Here is a 20,230-nt window from a genome sequence, read left to right on the forward strand (position 1 = left end):
CACACAAACCAACAGCCACTCTCAGACAACAACTCACCAAAACGAAGGACCCGATACCCAGCATGAGCAAAACTAACAGTGTACAAAATCCCATGCAAGGACTGCACAAAACACTATATAGGACAAACAGGAAGACAGCTAACGATCCGCATCCACGAACATCAACTAGCCACGAAACGACACGACCAGCTATCCTAGTAGCCACACACGCAGACGACAAGCAACATGAATTCGACTGGGACAACACTACCATTATAGGGCAAGCCACAAACTCATCCACAAACTCCATCAACAAACACATTGACCTGGACCCAATATACCGGCCACTACAGCGGACAGCAGAAACTGACAACCGGAAGTGGCAGGGACAGGCCACACTATAAATGCCGGAGGAAACACCACAGAAGTGCTTCACAGGAGGCTCCCAAGTACTGAGGATGTCACCTAGCCAGGGGACGAAACGTTTGCAACAAAAACTTCCAGCTCAGCGAACAGAACCACAGCAATAAATGGGGTAATGGAGCAAGTACGCAAAAAAGAATGGCTTAGGAGTGAACTGAACTTGATGCATGAAATTGTGGACAGGAGGAAATTTGGATAAGTTAGAACTAATGAAAACTGGAGCTCTCATAGAATCTCTCTAGCGTGGAAACAGGCCATTTGGCCCAACAAGTCTGCACCAACCTTCCGAAGACTATCCCACCCAGACCATTCCCGTCCCCCCATTACTATACATTTACCTCTGACTAATGCACATAACCAACACATCCTTGAACACTATGGACAATTTGGCATGGCCAGTTCACTCACCGAACCTGCACACCTTTAGAGTGTGGCAGGAAAACAGAGCATCCAGAGGAAGCCCATGCATACACAGGGAGAATGTGCAAACTCTACACAGACAGTTACCCGAGACTAGGAACAAACCTGGCGCTGAGAGGCAGCAGTGCTAACCACTGAGCCCGTGCTGCCCCTTGGAGCTTGAAATTTTTGTTGAGGCTATTAGTGAAATTAAATCTGAAGTTGCAGTGAGAGTTGTTGTGGGGTCAAGTATGGGCTGAGAATTAAAGTGGATAGCTTTGAGGATTGTTGAGATATCTGGTCAGCTTAGGGTGAAATTGAACACTTGGAATCTGCACTGAGCAGGTTCACCCGAAGAATGGCATGATCTTTAAGGAAAATAAAAGTAGCTAACCTCCTTCTATCCCCTGGTCTCTGAAACTCGCATTCAAAATCATTCAATTTTTTAATAACTTATCCTGCATCAACAGATCCCTTAATTAATAGTTGGCATTTCATGGAAGGAGAAAAGTGTGGTAATTAAAGGATTGTATCAAGCATATTTATGCAATTGTGAGAGTCCACCTGCAAAGGTGGTGACTGAGTTCAATTTGATTGGACTTTGAACTGAATTTACTGCTGTTAAATGTTTTTTAGGATTTGATTTAAAATTGGGAAAATTGGTTTGTGGATTGTTTTGTTCAATACAATTTATTGTCGAAAATGAATAACAAATTATTGAAGATATCCAATACAATTGATATATTTGCCTAGAAACGTCAAATGACCCATTCCTGCCTCTATTCTCTATGCTTCTATGTAGTACTTGATAAGCCAGAGTGAGTTTGGTGTGCCATTCATAAATATTTTGAAATGAATTTAGCATTAAACTATTGCCATTTTATGATATTTTTATATGTTTTGATGTACATAATTCTGCTCAGTGCCACTTCAAGTGTATTCAGCAAATGCTTCAGATTACCATTGTGTAACGATAGGGTGTAAGACAAAATTATGTTGATAAGCTATTGGCATCTTACAAAACACGTTCTGTGCTGTGCAATTGAACTGATGTTACTTTGGGTTTAGCAAGGCATTGATTATTTGTTGTCTTGCTGCTGTGAGGTTTATCTACTTTATAAAAGTACAACTGAGACTTTGCAACCTGGTATTCAAAATTTTGGAATGCCAGTTTCTAGAAGTGTTGGTGCAGCAATGTGCTATAACAAAACAGTAGAATCCAATTTTCCACCTGATTTTAAATAGCAATGTGACTTCCATATGCTTGCCAATAAAACATAGTGAATCATCATCAAGTCAGTTGTGCAATTGACTCACTGCTAACATATGATAATGCAAAATTTCTTAACTGGGTAAAACATAGAGCTCAAAGACACATGAAATACTTGAGTAAAACTTAACTTTATTTCTTAAATATTGCTGGTGCATGAGCTAAAGTTTTCAGTGATGATTTACTTTTCTAGTTGTGTGATTTTTTTTTGTTTGAAGCTATTATTAACTCTGAGCCAAATTGCATATCAAGATTTCAAAATACTGAGTTATACCTCAGCATCAGAAAAGGTTCCATCACATGGCAAGTCAGGTTTTAAAACCTCAAGATTTACTTTTCAATTAATAAAACTTACTACTTGAACTTACCCTTTAGGAAGATAATTTTTCAAATAAATAAAGTACACCTTGCGGTGTTAATCAGTGGAATGAAAATTTGTGGTTCATGAAAATTGATCATTCAAAGTAAGAAAGCAGAGACAAAAGTGATATTCATAGGCAAACTGGCTCATTGCTGTGCTCAGCTTACTGAAAAGTGCAAGTGATTCAACCCCAGACAAACTGGCCAATGGAAACTTAGAGTCCTGTTTCAGATTTTAGTTCTGATCATCAAAGCTTTATGCCACTGGCAATAAGTTCACTTACGTAAGGTTATAAAAGGAGATTCATTCTGTTTTAAAGGGTGGAGAACTTAACCAGAAATGTTATAGATAACTTTGTATTACAATTACCTTGTGTTTAAGTAATAAGTTCGCTTTGTGTTATAAAATTTGTCAACAATTTTATTTTATCATCAATTTGTGTCATGATGTGGAAAGATTCAGCAATTATTTTATAAATTACCAGGGGTTCTTTAAAAGGGCATGAAGTTGATATGAAAAAATAAAAGCAGCATATACCAGATAAAATGGTTGGCAAATGTAGGAGGTGTACTTTTTCTCTACTGTCTGTATGACTTAACAGTCATTATTTTTCTTCCTGGTTCACAATTCACCATACTGTGGGTTTTTCTCCTCAGTTATCTTGTAGGAGGGATAATACATGAATACTGAAGCATTCTTGCAGATTGTACTTGAGCCGGCATTCTGGATTGGCCCATAAAATCATTGTAACTCTGTATTCGTACAAGCGGAATACTTAGTCATGCGTGGTGAAATGTTTTCTGAAGGGAAAGTCACCATTGATTCACAGGATAAAGAATGACATGGATAATGGGAAAATTCAGGAGGGGTATGTTCATATTCTAGGGCATATTGATCGTAATGAGGTAGTGGTGTTGGGTGTCTTGCAACACATTATGGTAGATAAATCCCCAGAGCCTGATAGGATCTATCCCAGGATACTGAGGAAGGCAAGGGAGGAGATTTCTGGAGCCTCCCCAGGAGACTGGAGAATAGATAGTATTATTCTTTTTGTTTAAGAAGAGTAACAGGATGATCTAAAGATTATAGGCTGGTGAGCATTATATCAGTAGTAGGGGAATTATTGGAGAATATTCTTAGGAACATGATATACTCCCATTTGGAGAAGAATGGACTTATTGGGGATCATCAGCATGATTTTGTGAGGGCAGAAGTTGATTTGAAATTTTCAGGGAAGTAATCTATAGGATTTGCGCGTGTAGGGGGTGTATGCTGTCTATATGGACTTTACTTAAGCATTTGACTAGGTCACTCAAGGTAGGCTGGTCCAGAAAATTAAGACACATGGGATCCATGGTAAGTTGGATACAAAATTGGCTTGGTCATGTACGACTGAGGGTGACTGTGGGGTATGTTTTTCTGACTGGAGGTCTATGACCAATGGTGTTCTGCTAGGATCAGTGTTGTAATTTTAGTAAATGATTTGGATGAAAATGTCGGTAGTATGATTAATAAATTTGCAGACAACATGAGAATTGGTGGAGTTGTCGATAATGAGGAAGGATACAGCAAAAGATAGAGCTGAATTCCAGAGGTAAGGTGAGAGTGACAGCCCTTGACTTCAAGGCCACTTTCAACCAAGTGTGGCATCAAGATGCATCCTACCAAAACTGGTATCAGGGGCAAACTCTCCACTGGTTGGAGTCGTACCTGGCACATAAGAAAATGGTTGTGGTTGTTGGAGGTCAGTCATCTCAGTTCCAGGATATCTCCAGGAATTCCATTGGAGCAAATGTCTTTAGTTGCTTCATCAGTTCCCTGCATCATAAGGTCAGAAATGGGCTTGTTCACTGTTGATTGCACAATGCTCGGCACTATTTGAGACTCCTCAAATACAAAAGCAGTCCATGTTCAATTGCAGGAAGACTTCGGCAATATTTAGGTTGGGCAGATAAGCTGCAAGTATTATTTGCACCACACAAATGCCAGGTAATGACCTCTCCAATAAGAGACAATCTAACCACTGCCCTTGACATCCAATGGTATTACCATCATTGAATCCCCCACGATCAATACCTTGAGGTTTGCCATTGACCAGAAATCTCAACTGGCCATAAACACACTGAATCCAAGAACAGGTCAGAGACTAGTAATACTATGGCAAGTAACCTGCCTACTGACTCCCCAAAGCCTGTCCACCATCTACAAAGTACAAGTCTGGAGTGTGATGAAGCTCCCCACTTGTCTGGATGGGTTTGGCTCCAACAACATTCAAACTTGACATCATTCAGGACAAAGCAGTTTGCTTGATTGGTATACATTCATGAAATTCCTGAAGAAGGGCATGCCCGAAACGTCGATTCTCCTGTTCCCTGGATGCTGCCTGACCTGCTGCGCTTTTCCAGCAACACATTTTCAGCTCTGATCTCCAGCATCTGCAGACCTCACTTTTTGCTCATACATTCATGAGCACCCACTCATCCGCCACTGATGCTCAGTAGTAGCATTGTATACTGTATACAAGGTGCACTGCAGAAATTCACCAAAGATCCTTAGGCAGCACCTTCTAAACCATGACCACTTCCATCTAGAAGGACAAAAGTAGCAAATACATGGGAACACTATCACCTGGACGTTCCCTTTCAAGCCACTCTCCATCCTGTCTTGGAAATATATCACCATTTCCTTCACTGTCGCTAAGTTCTCTCCATAACGGCATTGTGGATCAATTGCAGCACATGGACTGCAGCGATTCAAGAGAAGCTAGAGATGGGCAATAAATGCTAGCCACCCAGTGATGCCCACATCCCATGAGTGAATTAAAAAAGGTATTGATCAGTTTGAAAGTTGGGCAGAGAAATGGTACATGAATTTTATCCAGACACGAGTGAGGTGACATATTTTGGGAGGTCAAAAGAAAGATGAAAGAATACAGTAAATGCAAGACCCTTAGGAGCATTGATATGCAGAGAAATATTGGGGTGCAAATCCATAGCTCCCCGAAAGTGGCAACACAAGTGTATAAGATGGTAAAGAAGGCATGCAGCATGCTTGCCTTTATCAGTCAGGGCACTAAATACATAAGTTGACAGGTCATGTTGCATCTACATAGAATTTTAGTTAGACATTTGGTTTATTGTGTATAGTTATGGTTGTCACACTATAGGAAGGAAGTGGAGGCTTTGGAGAAGGTACAAAAGAGGTTTCCCAGAATATTGCCTGGATTGGGTGTATTAGCTATAATATGTTGGACAAACTTAGATTGTTTTCACCAGAGCGTCGGAGCTTGAGGGGCAACCCGATAGAAGTATATAAAATTATGCGAGGCATGGATAAGGTGAATAGTTGGTGTCTTTTCTCCAGAGTGGAAATGTCAAATACTAAGGGCATAGGTATAAAGTGAGAGTTGGAAAGTTTCGAAGAGGTGAGCGAGGCAACGTTTTTTAATTTAGAAGGAGGTAGTTGGCTGGAACTCGGTGCTAGGGGAGGTGGTAGAAACAGATATAGTAGCAATGTTTAAGAAGCATTTAGACAGGCATATAGACAGACAGATAGGTAGAGGGATATGAACCATGTGCAGGAAGATGAGATTAGTTTAGAATGGTTTCATGGTTAGCACAGACAAAGGGTTGTTCCTGTGTTGTACTGTTCTATGTTCTACATTATTTCAATCATTTGGAAGATTGACTGTTTTTTTGTGTGTGTCCACTGTAGGAGATGAAGAAACTGCAAAAACTTCTGAAGATGTTAGTTTGAGCCTGGGTCAGAGCTGCAGTTTGTACAGAGATGCGAATGATGAACAAGGTGAGCTTGGACTGCAGTGATTTGACTAGCAAACAATACAAAACATTTTCTTACATTTATGAAAGATTGCACAGAATTTTGCTGACATTCTATTTCATTTCATATAAAATTGCCAGTTTATTGTTGCACTACAGTTTTTGAGGAATAATGAAATTTAACCCTGATCTGTTATCATAAGTTTTAACTTCACAATAAACATGCATCTGATAAGTTAGCTTAATTAAATTGTGTAAAGATTTGATGGAGCATTCAGAATCTTGAGAATAATATCTATGTATATCTCTGGCACCATTTAGTACAAAAAGAGGAACTGTTCCATTAAAGAATGCTCTACTTAAACTGCACTGGGATTGGCAAGCTGGCAAGTTCTGACTAGTGGAAAGGAGTTAATGCTGACAAAGAGTGAGAAGTGATTCTAAAGGGAATAGTCAAAGCAAAAGAGTAGTGCAATGATTTGAGTGAAACCAATTGCATTGCATAGGAAGGGTGGGACTTATGGTAAGAGTATGTCAGCATACAAGGTCCATGTAACCATAGTGGTTTTTAAAAAAAATGACTTTATTGGAATGGACAACGCATTCACAATAAGATGGCCAAACAAGCGGTGCAAAAAGAGATAAATAGTTTCATCTAATCTTGTTTATAGAGATGCGATTGCGACTTGACTATGTTTGAGCAAAATAGAGTGCAAAATGAAGAATCACTTGATAATAAAGGATGACATAAGGACAGTAGAAAGAAAAGATCTCGGCTCAGAAGATCAGGAAATAGGATCGCTATTGGGGGAGATTAAGAATAACAAAGGTCAGGAAATTTTCGTGAGTAATTTATAGACTCCCTCAAACAAAGGTTATACTGTTGACAGTACTTAAAACAAGGAATAATTGGATCTTGTAACAAAGGCAAGTAATAAACATGGAGGAATTAAGTTTTCAGGTCAGTGGACAAATAAAATTAGTAATGACATCTGGAAGATGATCAGTGGCTTATCAGGAAAGTGAAGGATGATACAGATTAAGGTTTGTGTGTATTATTGAGAAGAGTGTCACAAGCCTGAGCATTGGAAGGTCTTTATAAGTCAGGAAAGGGCAACCTAAAAGATTAGATTAGATTAGATTACTTCCAGTGTGGAAACAGGCCCTTCGGCCCAACAAGTCCACACCGACCCGCCAAAGCGCAACCCACCCAGACCCATTCCCCTACATTTACCCCTGCACCTAACACTACGGGCAATTTAGCGTGGCCAATTCACCTGACCTGCATATTTTTGGACTGTGGGAGGAAACCGGAGCACCCGGAGGAAACCCACGCAGACACGGGGAAAATGTGCACGCTCCACACAGTCAGTCGCCTGAGGCGGGAATTGAACCCGGGTCTCTGGCACTGTGAGGCAACAGTGCTAACCACTGTGCCACCGTGCCACCCACAACAGTTGAGATGAAAGGAAAAAATAATGTAGGAGTAAAGTAGCTATGAATATAAAAATAGCATGTAGGAACTGTTGTGTGCGTGTATGCAAGAAGGAGATTAGTTAAAATAGACTTTAGTCTTTAGGAGAAATTATTATGGAAAATGAGGCAGAAATATTGGACAAATAATTTACCATAGCAAATCTATAAGGTGCTTAAGGGAGTAATAGGATCCAGAAACTTTAAATATTTAAATAAATAAACAAACAAATAATAAGAGCTGTAGAAACTAAAATGACTAAACACTGACAAATCCACAAGACCTGGTGGTCTACATCCTTGGGTTTTAAGATAGCTGTAGGGATAGTGACTGTCCTGTTTCAATCTGTTCTGTAATTAAATTTCCTAAATATTTTTTGGATTGTAGAATGGCTCAAATGGATTGAGAGTTTCCAAATGTTACACCGCTATTCAAGAAACAAGAACAGAAAAAAAAAGAAATGATCAGCTAGTTAACTTGACATCGGTACTCACAAAAATGCTGAAATTTATTTTTAAGTAAGCTTTGACAATGCACTTAAGAAAATTTTGATGTAATCAAGCAGAGTTAGCATGTTTCATAAAGTTCAGCTTGACTAATAGAGGATATAGCTAACAGGACAGGGAAAGGATAACTGTTAGCTAAAATTGTACTTGGGTGTTCGAAAAGGCAATCTGAAACGTGTTGCATGACAGATCAATAGTTGAAATTTACAATAATCAGTTTTTCTGATGACTTAGCTCATTGTCCCACATTAAACTCCCTCTTTCGTTATATTGCCTGCTCATGTATCCTCTGTCTTCAATTCTTTTCAGATCATTGGGCACAGTTTTAATGTTAAATAAATAGATTGGCAATGTTGTCCCATGTGTCCACCCCACAGCTTACTTTCCCACTTAGCTTTGTTGGTAAAGCTAGATATGGCTTGTGGGTCACTTCTATGCCATTAATATAAATTGTAAAAACCTGAAATCACATCACTGATCCCTGTGGCACCTCTGACTGCTAACTTGTGTATTCCTATTCTCTGTTTTCTGTCCTTTAATGCATTTTCTATCAAACCGAAGATAACCTCCAACTCAGTGAACCATTGTCTTGTAAAATACTCTACCTTTTTGGAAATCCAAATATACTGTATTCATTAGTCCCCTTTAATTGCCTATCTAATTCCACCTGGAAGAAGCTTTAACTCCGTTATCAAGCATATTTAATTGATGCGAATGATGTGCTCCTGTTTACTGCCTCTCCCATTTATCACTCTTGACCCTTCTGAACCTCCCAATTCACTGCTTCCCTCCCTGCTCTCCTGCTCATGAATCTCCTGTTTGCCAACTTCCATTTTGCCAACTTTCCTTCTTGCCAACCCTTCTCCTTGCAACTTCCATTTGGTGCTCTTTTTCTCGCTTGCTTCTTTCTTCTCTCAAACCTTGGTTGCTCCTTCCTAAATCTTGCTGTGGGAAAGGGCTCTGGAGGGATGCTCTCCATAGAAGGCAGCAAGTGATAGTCGATGGGAAGGAGGGTCTGGGAGAGAGGCAAGGATGGGAGGGATAATAATCTAAATGTTTAGGAGAAAGGCTGCAAGCAAAAGATGTGGCATGTTGGGAGGTTGGAGAAGGAAAGAGTGAGCCTAAAATTATTTTTTGATGAAGACTCTAATTTGAAAATACAATTAGTACATTTTAGAGAGTGTTGATTGCAGAAATGAAACTGTGCATTCACTTTAACTTTTGCTCAGAACAACCTGTCTAATTTAATCTTTATTGGACAATGAGGCCAAGTTAATTCACTGAAGGGTGGTTACTACTTTGAAAGGCAGTGCACAGAGGCAATGTTAATGCTGCAAAAATTGAATTTTTTGGAAAATCTCAGGAGGTTAGACAGTGTCTGTGGTGAGAAATCAGAGTTCATGTTACAGATTCAGTGACCCTACTTTAGAACAATGCTAATGGCTCTGATTTACAAAACGTTTAGTGAATAACTTGTGAAGCAGATAACTGGAGCATAAATAATAGGTAACCATTTGAGTTTGTTAGACCATAAGACATAGGAGATAAGCTATTCAGCCCATCAAGTCTGCATTAAGGCTGAAATATTTCCTTCATGCGTACACTCAATCCCACAGCCTCAAAAGCTTTGGATTCACCATTAACTCCTGGTCATCATCTCAACCTTGACCAGACTGCAAACTTGATTCCCTAAATTTTGCCTTTGATACCAATCATTCCCATTACAGGACTGCCCTTTTCTGCATCCATAAGGTCATTTTCCCATTTTACTTCATCTTCCACTGAGATTCTTATCCCTTCATTTGATATTTTAGACTCATGTATTTGATGGTCCCTTGGCTAACCACTCAATCATTGCTCTCCATAAACTTAAACTCATTGTCCTACTCATATCCACCCCTTTTGTCAACTACCTCTGTTCACACTGGCTGGCTCCCAACACAACCACTTTTCATCTTTTTGCTTAAAATATCCAAGTGGTCTTGTCTCGTTAACTCTGCAAACCCCCTAAGCTTCTAATCCTTTTTTTAAACTGTCTTTTTCATCCACCTCCAGCCTCTTGTACACTTGCATTTTTTTTACATTTCCGTCATGACTTACGATTTTTTCTTGTGTTAAATGTGTAACTTGAAAGCAAGTCAGAAATATTAACCTTGTCTCATTATTTTTACAGTTCAATAGATCTAAAGTTAGTTATAAAGTGTAAAGTATCATGTGATAATCCTGGTTAATGGGAATTGTAAAATTTTAATTCTTTATTACCATAATGTGAAAACAGTAGAATCTGATTCTAATGATATACTACAGGGATGTTGGGAGTTGTACAAACGTTTAACACTTACCCTTTCTTGCCACAGATCTGGCACTCGATTCCAAACTTTTCCAAGTAGTGCCGAATGATTCTTTCGTATCAAACAACACGCTAACATCTTCAGGTGCTCAAGACTTTCCAGTGGATCCAAATGACAACATGTGCTACCACCACACTGAGCATTCATTGTCAGCTACCTGTGACACAGAAGCAGCCTCCCTAGTACCCTTGCATTCCCTGTCTTACAGGAAAGACCATAGGCCTAGGGGTGTGCCAAGGACTTCAAGTTCAGCAGTGGCTTTTCCAGACACATCTCTCAGTGATTTTGCTCTCTTTCAACAAAGGAGAGGATTAGACACTGTCTGTGAATTAGAAAGTTCCAAACCACTTTCGGGATCCAAGGACTCGTTGACTGAAAACTCTTGTTGTGCTGGTGTTTTTCAGCTAGATGACTTAGCCAAAAGTGGTGCTTCCCAGCCATCATCCAAATCGGAAGTCAATAAGCCTCTAAAAACAGATAACAGCGTTGATAGTTTGCAGAGTCTCAGCACCAGAAGTAGTGGGTCAACGGAAAGCTACTGTAGTGGGACAGATCGAGACACTAATAGTACCATCAGCAGTTATAAGAGTGAGCAAACAAGCTCAACCCATGTGGAGAGCATTCTTTCAGAACAAGCAGAAACCTCAGCTGATGAGCACAGCTCCGAGAAAAAAATTTGTGAGAAAAACGGGTATAGTAGTGAACCAGAAAGCACCAGCAAATTGGAAAAAAGGACTAATACCAAAAGGATAAATTTACATGCTGCAGGCAAAGATGATGGTTGCAGTCAAGATCTTGGCCAGACTTTTGACCCGATGCAGATTTCTGATCAGATGCAGACTTCTGGCCCAGTGGAAACTGAAGAGAATCTCAATGGGTCAGGTGATGCCAACAAAAACCCTCATGCTAATGAATTGACTATCGATATACGGAAACAGCAAGGTGTGCCGCTTAAAGAGGCAATGACTGAGCAAGCAGTAGAAGTTGTTGAAAAGCCTTCTTTCTCAATTGATATACAAACACTAAAGGATGAAACTGTTAAACAAAAAGATGGGGATGTGAGGCCTAAGTCTACTAACTTTATTCACCGAGCTGCTTCTACACATAAGTCAAACCGAAGAAAGGCGGGGAAAAAAAGAGCCAGCAGTTTTGATTCAAGCCGGCATAGGGAGTATGTGTCCTTTCGTGCCGTGGCTGGAGTCAAAACTAGCAATAGCGGTTTTTGTCCAGATGAGGACTCCAGTGATCAAAGTGACCTGAGCAGGACCTCCAGCATGCATTCAGCACATCGTTTCAGTTCAGATAGCTCATCCAGCACCACCTCGCATTCATGTCATTCTCCTGAAGGGCGATATCATGTCTTAAAAGCAAAGTACTTGACTCGAGAAAGAGGCACTGATTCTGAGGCTGCATTAAAGGTTCACTCTGGTTCAGAAAACTGTGCAAATGCCAGGAGAAGATCAACACGCAGGACTCTTAGTGCAGCCAGTGCCAAGACTCATGCAAGAGTCCTGAGCTTGGATAGTGGCACAGCAGCCTGTTTAAGTGACCCTAGCAGACTAGGCACACCAGATAAAGCGAGGCCTTTAACAACATCTAAATCAGACTTGGAAGCCAAGGAGGGAGAGGTAATAGATGAGCTTAGTCTTATCGGCAGAGCTTCACAACTAGAATCAGTAACTCGTTCAAGAAATAGTTTGCCTAGTCAAGTAACTTTTCCTGAAGCAGAAGACCAAGGAGCGACCAGTGGAGGTAGGTTGCTTGTTAGATAAACATTATTATTATTTACTTTATAAACAAATATTTTTAATATAAAGTGATCTGTTTTTCCCAGCTTCACTTTGCTGTTAAGTTTCAGTTGAAATATTTTGCAGCATTAGGAAAATTAGTTCCACATTTACTTGGAAAAAGTATTCTTATTGAGTTGAGTGTCTCATGGAATGTGCACAGCTGACACCAGTACAGTAGTAACTGGCTGAATGCTGAGCTGAGTGTCTAACAGCTAGCTATGTTAAGGAGGTGGATAATTAACATTTAGAATGTAGTAATGCACTTCAAATTGATCAAATGCACTGATAGGATTACAGGTACTACAAAATACAATACATGCAGTCCCATAGTTTAGTCGAAATTCAAGCATTAGCATTTCATAGCAGGAATAAGTTTTTTCCTGGATAATCTTTCAGCTGAATATCTAATAACAACAGTTGTATAACATAAATAGATCATGCTTCTTGCCTGACCTGACATAATAGCACTACTTTTGAAAGGTTAACATAGCTGTGTATAATGATGGTTTTGTCAAATAACTATGAAACTGAAGTTTTCCAATGCTCATCCTGGTAAAGTACAGTGCCTTAAATGGAACTGAGTGGGGAATGTTTTCTGCCCACAGTGCGGGAAGCAATGAATGCTAATTAACTGCTCATAAATGGTAAATAGATCCTAATGATGCAAAGCAAGGAATTCTGAAAGAATACCGTTTTGCTATATGCTGAAGGAAATTGTGTTTATAGATTGTTGAATGATCAATTCTTTTGACAAGGAAGTGAAACTGACTTTAATACTCCTTCAGATGAGCTGGCCAGACTTCTTCATAGATACATAACTCTCAGTTTTTGGTTTTCTGCAGTCTGAATAATAGACACTAAATGGGGCATGTTAGGTTTGTGCTTGCATCAATGGGGAGATAAAACTGGAATATTTCTGAGCTTCCTTTTTTGGTACCTCCATGTAGCTAGTTGCTTAATATATTTATATTGTTTTTAAAAACGTTGTGTGCTTGGGAAGGATACGGTTGAATTTTCAGTTAAATCTTTTCATCTCATTAGTTTCTGTTGACTTTCTCAAGCTATTCAATAGTTGGTAGCAGATGGGCTGTTAGAAATCTCCCATTGCCAAATTGTCCTGCCAATAACAGATATGACTGAGCAGCTCTAGAATGCATTTCTAATTTCACCTTTTGTTCTGTGGAAATGTCCTTAGCCTTCATTTGGAACCACTTAGTAAGATTATGTGGGAGCATTGTGGTATTGCATGGCGCAGTTTTGAAAATTCACCCTGTATTTCGCAATGACGCTGACATGTTGACATTTTAGAGTTTGAGGAGGACTCCTTTAATGCATTGGTTGGTGCATAATTAGTGAAAACCCCTTGAAAATCAGTTGCAAAATGGTGTAAGAATATTTTAAGGTGTGAATAATTATTATTTACAGATGTTAGCAATGGGTTCTGAGTGAGTTGGTATGCAGCACCTTTGCTATTTTAATGGAGGTGTCAAACTGTATTTTAATGCTTCATGAAAGTTGTCCCATTTCTGAGTATTTTTCTGAATTATGTACTTTCATTATGAGGTAATGACAAGGTAAAAATGTTTCAGTAAGAGGTCATTTTGCTGTAACACGATTGATGAAGTGAGGACACTTTCTAAAGTGCGAACTTTTGAAACGTGTTTCGTTGTAATGTGATTACATCACCAACACTTTAAGCGCTGTTTCTAAAGTGTGATTTTTCTATAATGCGGGATTGCACAAGAATGCGATCATCACATTGTAGACGAACTACCTGTACTTGGGACCCTGTGGATTAAATAATTTTAAACTTAGACTACATCCACCGAATCAAAAATACTGTGACCACTAGCAAGCCTATTAATAATAAATTTGACTTTTAATCTTCGTTCAGCACTATCATTGACCTTACTGTTTCAGTGTGACTGGAATTCAGTTTATCCCAAGTATATTAAGTATTTGTTTTGGTTCCTTATAATAATAAAACCTTGTGTTAATTAGCCAGCTAGTTTGAAGTATCAAATGTCGCATAATTAGCATCTTGCATCTAGGTCACCAAATTTTGGGTCCCAACTTCCACTTTAGGGCTTGGGCACAAAATCAAAGTAGGCACTCTAGTGTAATACTAAGAGAATGCTGCACTGTTGATAGTGCCATATGATTAGACTCTTTACAGTGTGGAAACAGGCCTTTCGGCCCAACAAGTCCACAGATTCCCTCCGAAGAGTAACCCATGCAGACCTTGACTAACGTACCTCACACTATGGGCAACTTAGCATAGCCAATTCACCTGACCTGCACATCTTTGGATTGTGGGAGGAAACCGGAGCACCCGGAGGAAACCCACGCAGACACTGGGAGAATGCCTCTGTGGAGTTTGCACGGTCGCCCAAGGCAGGAATCGAACCCGGGTCCCTGGCGCTGTGAGGCAGCAGTGCTAACCACTGAGCCACAGTGCCGCCCATTTTAGATGAGACGTTAAACTGAAGCCGCCTTGGGTGAATACAAAAGATCCCAGTATGCCAGTAATTATCCTGCAGTCAACAATCATTTAAAAAGAAATTCCGATCATTATCACGTTGAGTGTTCACTGCGTATAAATTGAGTTCTACATTTCTTACATTACTATAGTGCCTACGTGACAAAGATACTTTGTTAGCCTTAAAATGCTGTTATAAATCTGGCAGTTATGAAAGCCCTGTGTAAATACAAGTCGTCTTGCTTTCTCTGAACTTTTGTCAAATTTGGTCTAATCGAACAGCTACCCAACTATACCCATATGCAGTATTTATTTATTTGCCACCCTAAAAGCCCACAGATTATTTAGAAATTCCTGACTCAGATTTTCAGTACAGAGCTGTACATAATTCTATGGAAAAGTGCTAACACGAGTTAGCAAATTTCCATCTTTAAACAGTTGAAATCTTTAATCTCTCTCTGTAGGTAATGTCACAGTGGCATTCAATATTTAAGTAATTCAGAATTTAGTGTGGCTTGATGAGTGAGAGATTTATTGAGGATTTGCTTTGTATTTCTACTTTCTTGTTCGCCCATTGTTTGGTTCTGCCCTATCATTCTGCTTTATTCATTTTGCCCTTCCTGCCAGTACCCAGCCCTCATCTAGTGGTCTCATTTTCCAACCATCTGGCTCTTCTGTTTTGATTGGAATCTGAGAACTTCGTACTTTTGAGATGCCTGCTTGTTTCTGTTTTTCCAGTTACAGATAGTTATATATTAGCTTAAGCGACTTCATATATATGAAAACTAATGAGTCTCATTACCTTGTTTTTATGCCAGGGACTTTGGATAACTTGCACTTGGAGCTTTGTCAGAGTCCATGGGTCTCAGGAACCTTAGTCTGATATTGTGAGTCTACTACCCTGATCTCTCAAACCTGGCCAGTGGGTGAAAGTCCAATGAATGGGAGAAACTCCCTGATATTAATAGTATTTTGGTTATGTGCTGCATTACCATTTTGTAGTACTTTCACTGCTTTCAGTACTTTCCCAGACTTTCCATTGTGCAAAAGATTAGATTACCTACAGTGTGGAAACAGGCCCTTCGGCCCAACAAGTCCACACCGACCCGCCAAAGCGCAATCCACCCAGACCCATTCCCCCACACTTACCCTTCATCTGACACTACGGGCAATTTAACATGGCCATTTCACCTAACCTGCACATTTTTGGATTATGGGAGGAAACCGGAGCACCCGGAGGAAACCCACGCAGTCACGGGGAGAATGTGCAAACTCCACACACAGTCGCCTGAGGCGGGAATTGAACCCGGGTCTCTGGCACTGTGAGGCAGCAGTGCTAACCACTGTGCCACCGTGCCGCCCAGATAAGTTGAAAACATCCCTAGGTAGCTCTGTGTTAACTACATTAAAAAATAGCTCATACAGGCAATCATGTTAATGCAGTTACCTCCCAGGATGTCTTTCATTTTTTTTTCATTTTGCTTCAATTGCTCATTGTCATGTTGAATTAACCCTTAACCATTAGTCCTTAATGGTCTGGTTTGGAGGTTTTTGTGTTTTAAGCCTAGCACTACACATATATATTGAATGTATATATTGTTCAATAACTGCAAGTTGATTATATATGTGATACAGTTTGCGGGCTTTTATACAGGTACATAAAAACAAGAAACAAAACAAGAATACAATTGAATGCCACAAAAAAAGAGAGTAATGCTGAAGCTTTAAGTGACCATTCCTCAAATATGTCCCGGTAGTGATATAATGGAAGGCTTCCTAAATTGTCTGCTATGCAAATCAGTCGATTATAGCTGTATGTCATGGTAGTTTCTGGCCGTAAGAGGTCATAGTATACTGTTGCCAGATAAGATGTTGTACAAGGAAAGCTCACAATTTCTTAAATGTCACATGCTAAGGAACCCCGCTTAATGGATTGACGGTGTGATACAGTCATAGTCATAGATGTACAGCATGGAAACTCGTCCATCCTAACCTAATCTAGTCCCACTTGCCAGCACTTGACCTATATCCCTCCAAACCCTCCTTATTTATTTAATTGCCTTTTAAATGCTGTAATTGTACCAGCCTCCTCCGCTTCCTCTGACACCTCATTCCATACATGCACCATCCTCTGTGTGAAAATGTCCCTTAGGTCCCTTTTAAATCTTTGCCCTCTCATCCTAAACCTATGCCCTCTAATTCTGGACTCCCACATTCCAGGGAAAAGACCCTGTCTGTTTATCCTATCCTACCCCTCACAATTTTATAAACCTCCATAAGGTCACCCCTCAGCCTCCGATGTGCCAGGGATAACAGCCCCAACCTATAGCTCAAACCCACCAACCCTGGCAACATTCTTGTAAATCTTTTCTGAACCTTTTCAAGTTTCATAACATCCTTCTGATAGGAAGGAGACGGGCATTGCATGCAATATTCCAACAGTGGCCTAACCAATGTCCTGTACAGCTGCAATGTGACCTCCCAACTCCTATACTCAATGCTCTGACCAATAAAGGAAAGCATAACAAACATCACCTTCACTATCCTATCTACCTGTGACTCTACTTTCAAGGAGCTATGAACCTGCACTCCAAGATCACTTTGTTCAGCAACCCTCCCCAGGACCTTACCATTAAATGTATCAGTCCTGCTCTGATTTGCTTTTCCAAAAGTAACTCCTCGCATTTATTTAAATATCTTTGAGTTTTTTTCCAAATGCATTATATATAAAACATAAATTTTGTCCTTATGTTAGTTGGCAGTGGTTTCCCCAGTCAAATTAGGTAGTAAGAGTTCTGGTAATACATATAGTTAGGGCCAGTTTCTTGAATGATGATATCATTGAGTGGTAACTTCTGCATATGCCAGTACACCTGCTATTTTGCAATGGATTTTGGTTCAAAGGTATGGGTATGTATGGAATTGGCATATTAGGCCTTTTGGCCATTGTTCTTAATATGCAATCATTTGCCATAAAACCCAGGTGTTCACTGCATAAACCCAAGCAGACTGGGTAAGATGATAAACTGGCATTGTATTTGCTGCTGTGTACTGTTGAAAATCAAAAAGGTAGTATTACATACTATGACATTGCAGTTAGTCTTTAACAAATCAAGCTTACATGCTAAATTAGTATGTGAGGTAAAGTAATCATTTCCAGGACAACAGATGTCTGGATAACAATGAAGTGGTTAGTGCATGTCATTGTGTCAAACTAAAAAGCTCAAACAAATTCAAGTATTTTTGACTTTCAGATCCATCTGTGTGTGGTATGTTTCCCACAGAATGTTATTATCAAACTTCCAAACCATGCTGGGATTAAACTAATTTGCTAAATCCCTACATAGTAATAATTTGGTCCAAACAGCAGATACTTTATAAGCCTCCCAAGTTAGTTGTACAACGTTAGTTGTCTTATTTTGTAGGATGTGTTGCTGGAAAAGCACAACAGGTCAGGCAGCATCCAAGGAGCAGGAGAATCGATCGACATTTCGGGCATAAGTCCAGCAACACATTTTTCAGCACTGTGCTTTTCCAGCAGCACGTTTTTCAGCATCTGCAGTCCTCACTTTCTCCTTATTTTGTAGGATTTCAACATCCATAGAATTTTAACACACCTATTCCTGCTTTCAATAAACATTTCATTTCGTGTTATCTTCTGCTTACACTTCTTGGGGTTCCCTTACTCCTGAGTCTTAGCTTAGCCTTCTTTCATTCATTAACTGTCCTAACACCTTACAATTTTACCCACTGGTTTGAATGCTGGAATACATGTACGTACAGCCACTGAAGATGGGGTAACTGTATATCATTTGATGGGCTGTCCACTCAGCCATAATTCCTGTCAGAGTCCACATCCCTTTATCTCTTAACAATTTTGATCTAATAGCCAAATATCCTTTTAAGTTTACCTCCTTTTCACGAATACCAATTCCATTGTTTTAAAGTCATTTTTTCTATGAATTATGTGTCAGTTCCCTACTATTTAAACTACTTGTGCTCTTCCAGACCACAATAACCATTTTGTCAAGTAGGTGTACATGTCTGAGACCTATTCTTCAGTGGATTTTCACCATGTATTCTTTCATGTTTGTTACTTCAGATGTAACAACCACTTTGCACTTTTACATCAATATCTCAGGATCATGCCCTGCATTCGTTATTAGCCAATTTTCAAAAGAGCAGAAGTTGGTTGAGGATGAAATAATTCCACAGAGGCCAATAGCCTGTCACTAAGTCACCCTTTAATTACATGTGGCGAGTCCTTGACACTGAGCCAGCTCCCTTAGCCAGCTCTCAAAGTGACGAGAACCTCTCACATTCCTGTTTATATCTGTCAGTCAGAGCTCCATGATTGGGTCTATTAATCTGGTCCATATTCTATGTGATCCACCTGGCTGATTTCATTATAACATTACAAAGGATGCCTGTGTATCCTTTTTGCTTGGTTCCAGTTTTCCAGGTGATGGTCAAATCAGCCAATAAAAAAAAACTCATTGGCAAAGTCATGCATATCCCTAAGAGAACGCTGTTAATGATCTCATTCTGTCTACACTTTAATTTAATTAAATGTATTCCATTTAACTACACCCAATGTGAATCACCCCATTTCCATTTATGCTGTGTCACTTTTTCTCTGTCAGAATTCTTTTATTCTAAGTGTGGCCCTCATTAGTTATCCTTATAACTGATTCTGGAACACTTTTTCAAATATCTCACTAGATTATACTCTGCTTTCCTTCATGCAAAATTGTTCAAAATTAACAACAGATTCCAAGTTTTCTTTTATATACAATCTCAGCAGTTGTTGGTTTAACAGGTTTCATTAATGAACAGTTAATTTCTTCCCAGGTAATCTATACCATTTTATTATGATACATATTAAAACCACCTAGACCTTTTCTGTTGGCTCTTGTTGTAAACTAAAATTTGAAGATATGCATTCATTTGCCCTTCAAAATTCCAATCAATTCCATCAATTGCATGCTTGAACTAGCAACTTGTACCAAGTAATGTTATCAATCCCAGTTTTGGAAAGAGCTATGTCCTGACTTGGTGGTTTTAAATAGTGCTGATATGTTAAAGATTCAAGTGATTGTAGTCTGTCAGGGTACTCCTGTTTCCAAAGACTTTGTCTTTGCAAGACTTCTAGCTCCCTTGTGTGTTTTTGAAACCTGTTTTTAAAAAAAAACAAAATTCACTTTAACTCTGAGGGAAACCCGGTGAGTTAATAATGTTCAGACAACACATCTGACCCCGTGCTCCCCAGAAGATGCATGAGAAGAGTTAAAACTGTCTGCAGCAAGAGTTGACTCTCCTGGTTTCAGAAGAGGCAGTGTCCACGTCACCAGGTAATGTCATGTTGTAACTTCATGTATTTAGTTTCACAAAGCAGTCAAAAATGTTCTGATAATGTCAA

General features: G+C 39.5%; 1 protein-coding gene across 4 annotated transcripts in view; it reads left to right on the plus strand.

Moving 5' to 3' along the window:
- Positions 1-20,230, plus strand: part of pcnx1 (pecanex 1) — a 279,895-nt gene that overhangs the window by 102,802 nt on the left and 156,863 nt on the right. For all 4 annotated transcript variants that reach the window (XM_043698139.1, XM_043698140.1, XM_043698143.1 and 1 more), the window contains exons 5-6: positions 6,147-6,236; positions 10,549-12,294. In XM_043698139.1, the coding sequence (XP_043554074.1) occupies positions 6,147-6,236; positions 10,549-12,294 (1,836 nt within the window). The remainder of the gene's footprint in view (positions 1-6,146; positions 6,237-10,548; positions 12,295-20,230) is intronic.

This window comes from Chiloscyllium plagiosum, chromosome 10, assembly GCF_004010195.1.
Source record: "Chiloscyllium plagiosum isolate BGI_BamShark_2017 chromosome 10, ASM401019v2, whole genome shotgun sequence".
NCBI classification, from domain to species: domain Eukaryota; kingdom Metazoa; phylum Chordata; class Chondrichthyes; order Orectolobiformes; family Hemiscylliidae; genus Chiloscyllium; species Chiloscyllium plagiosum.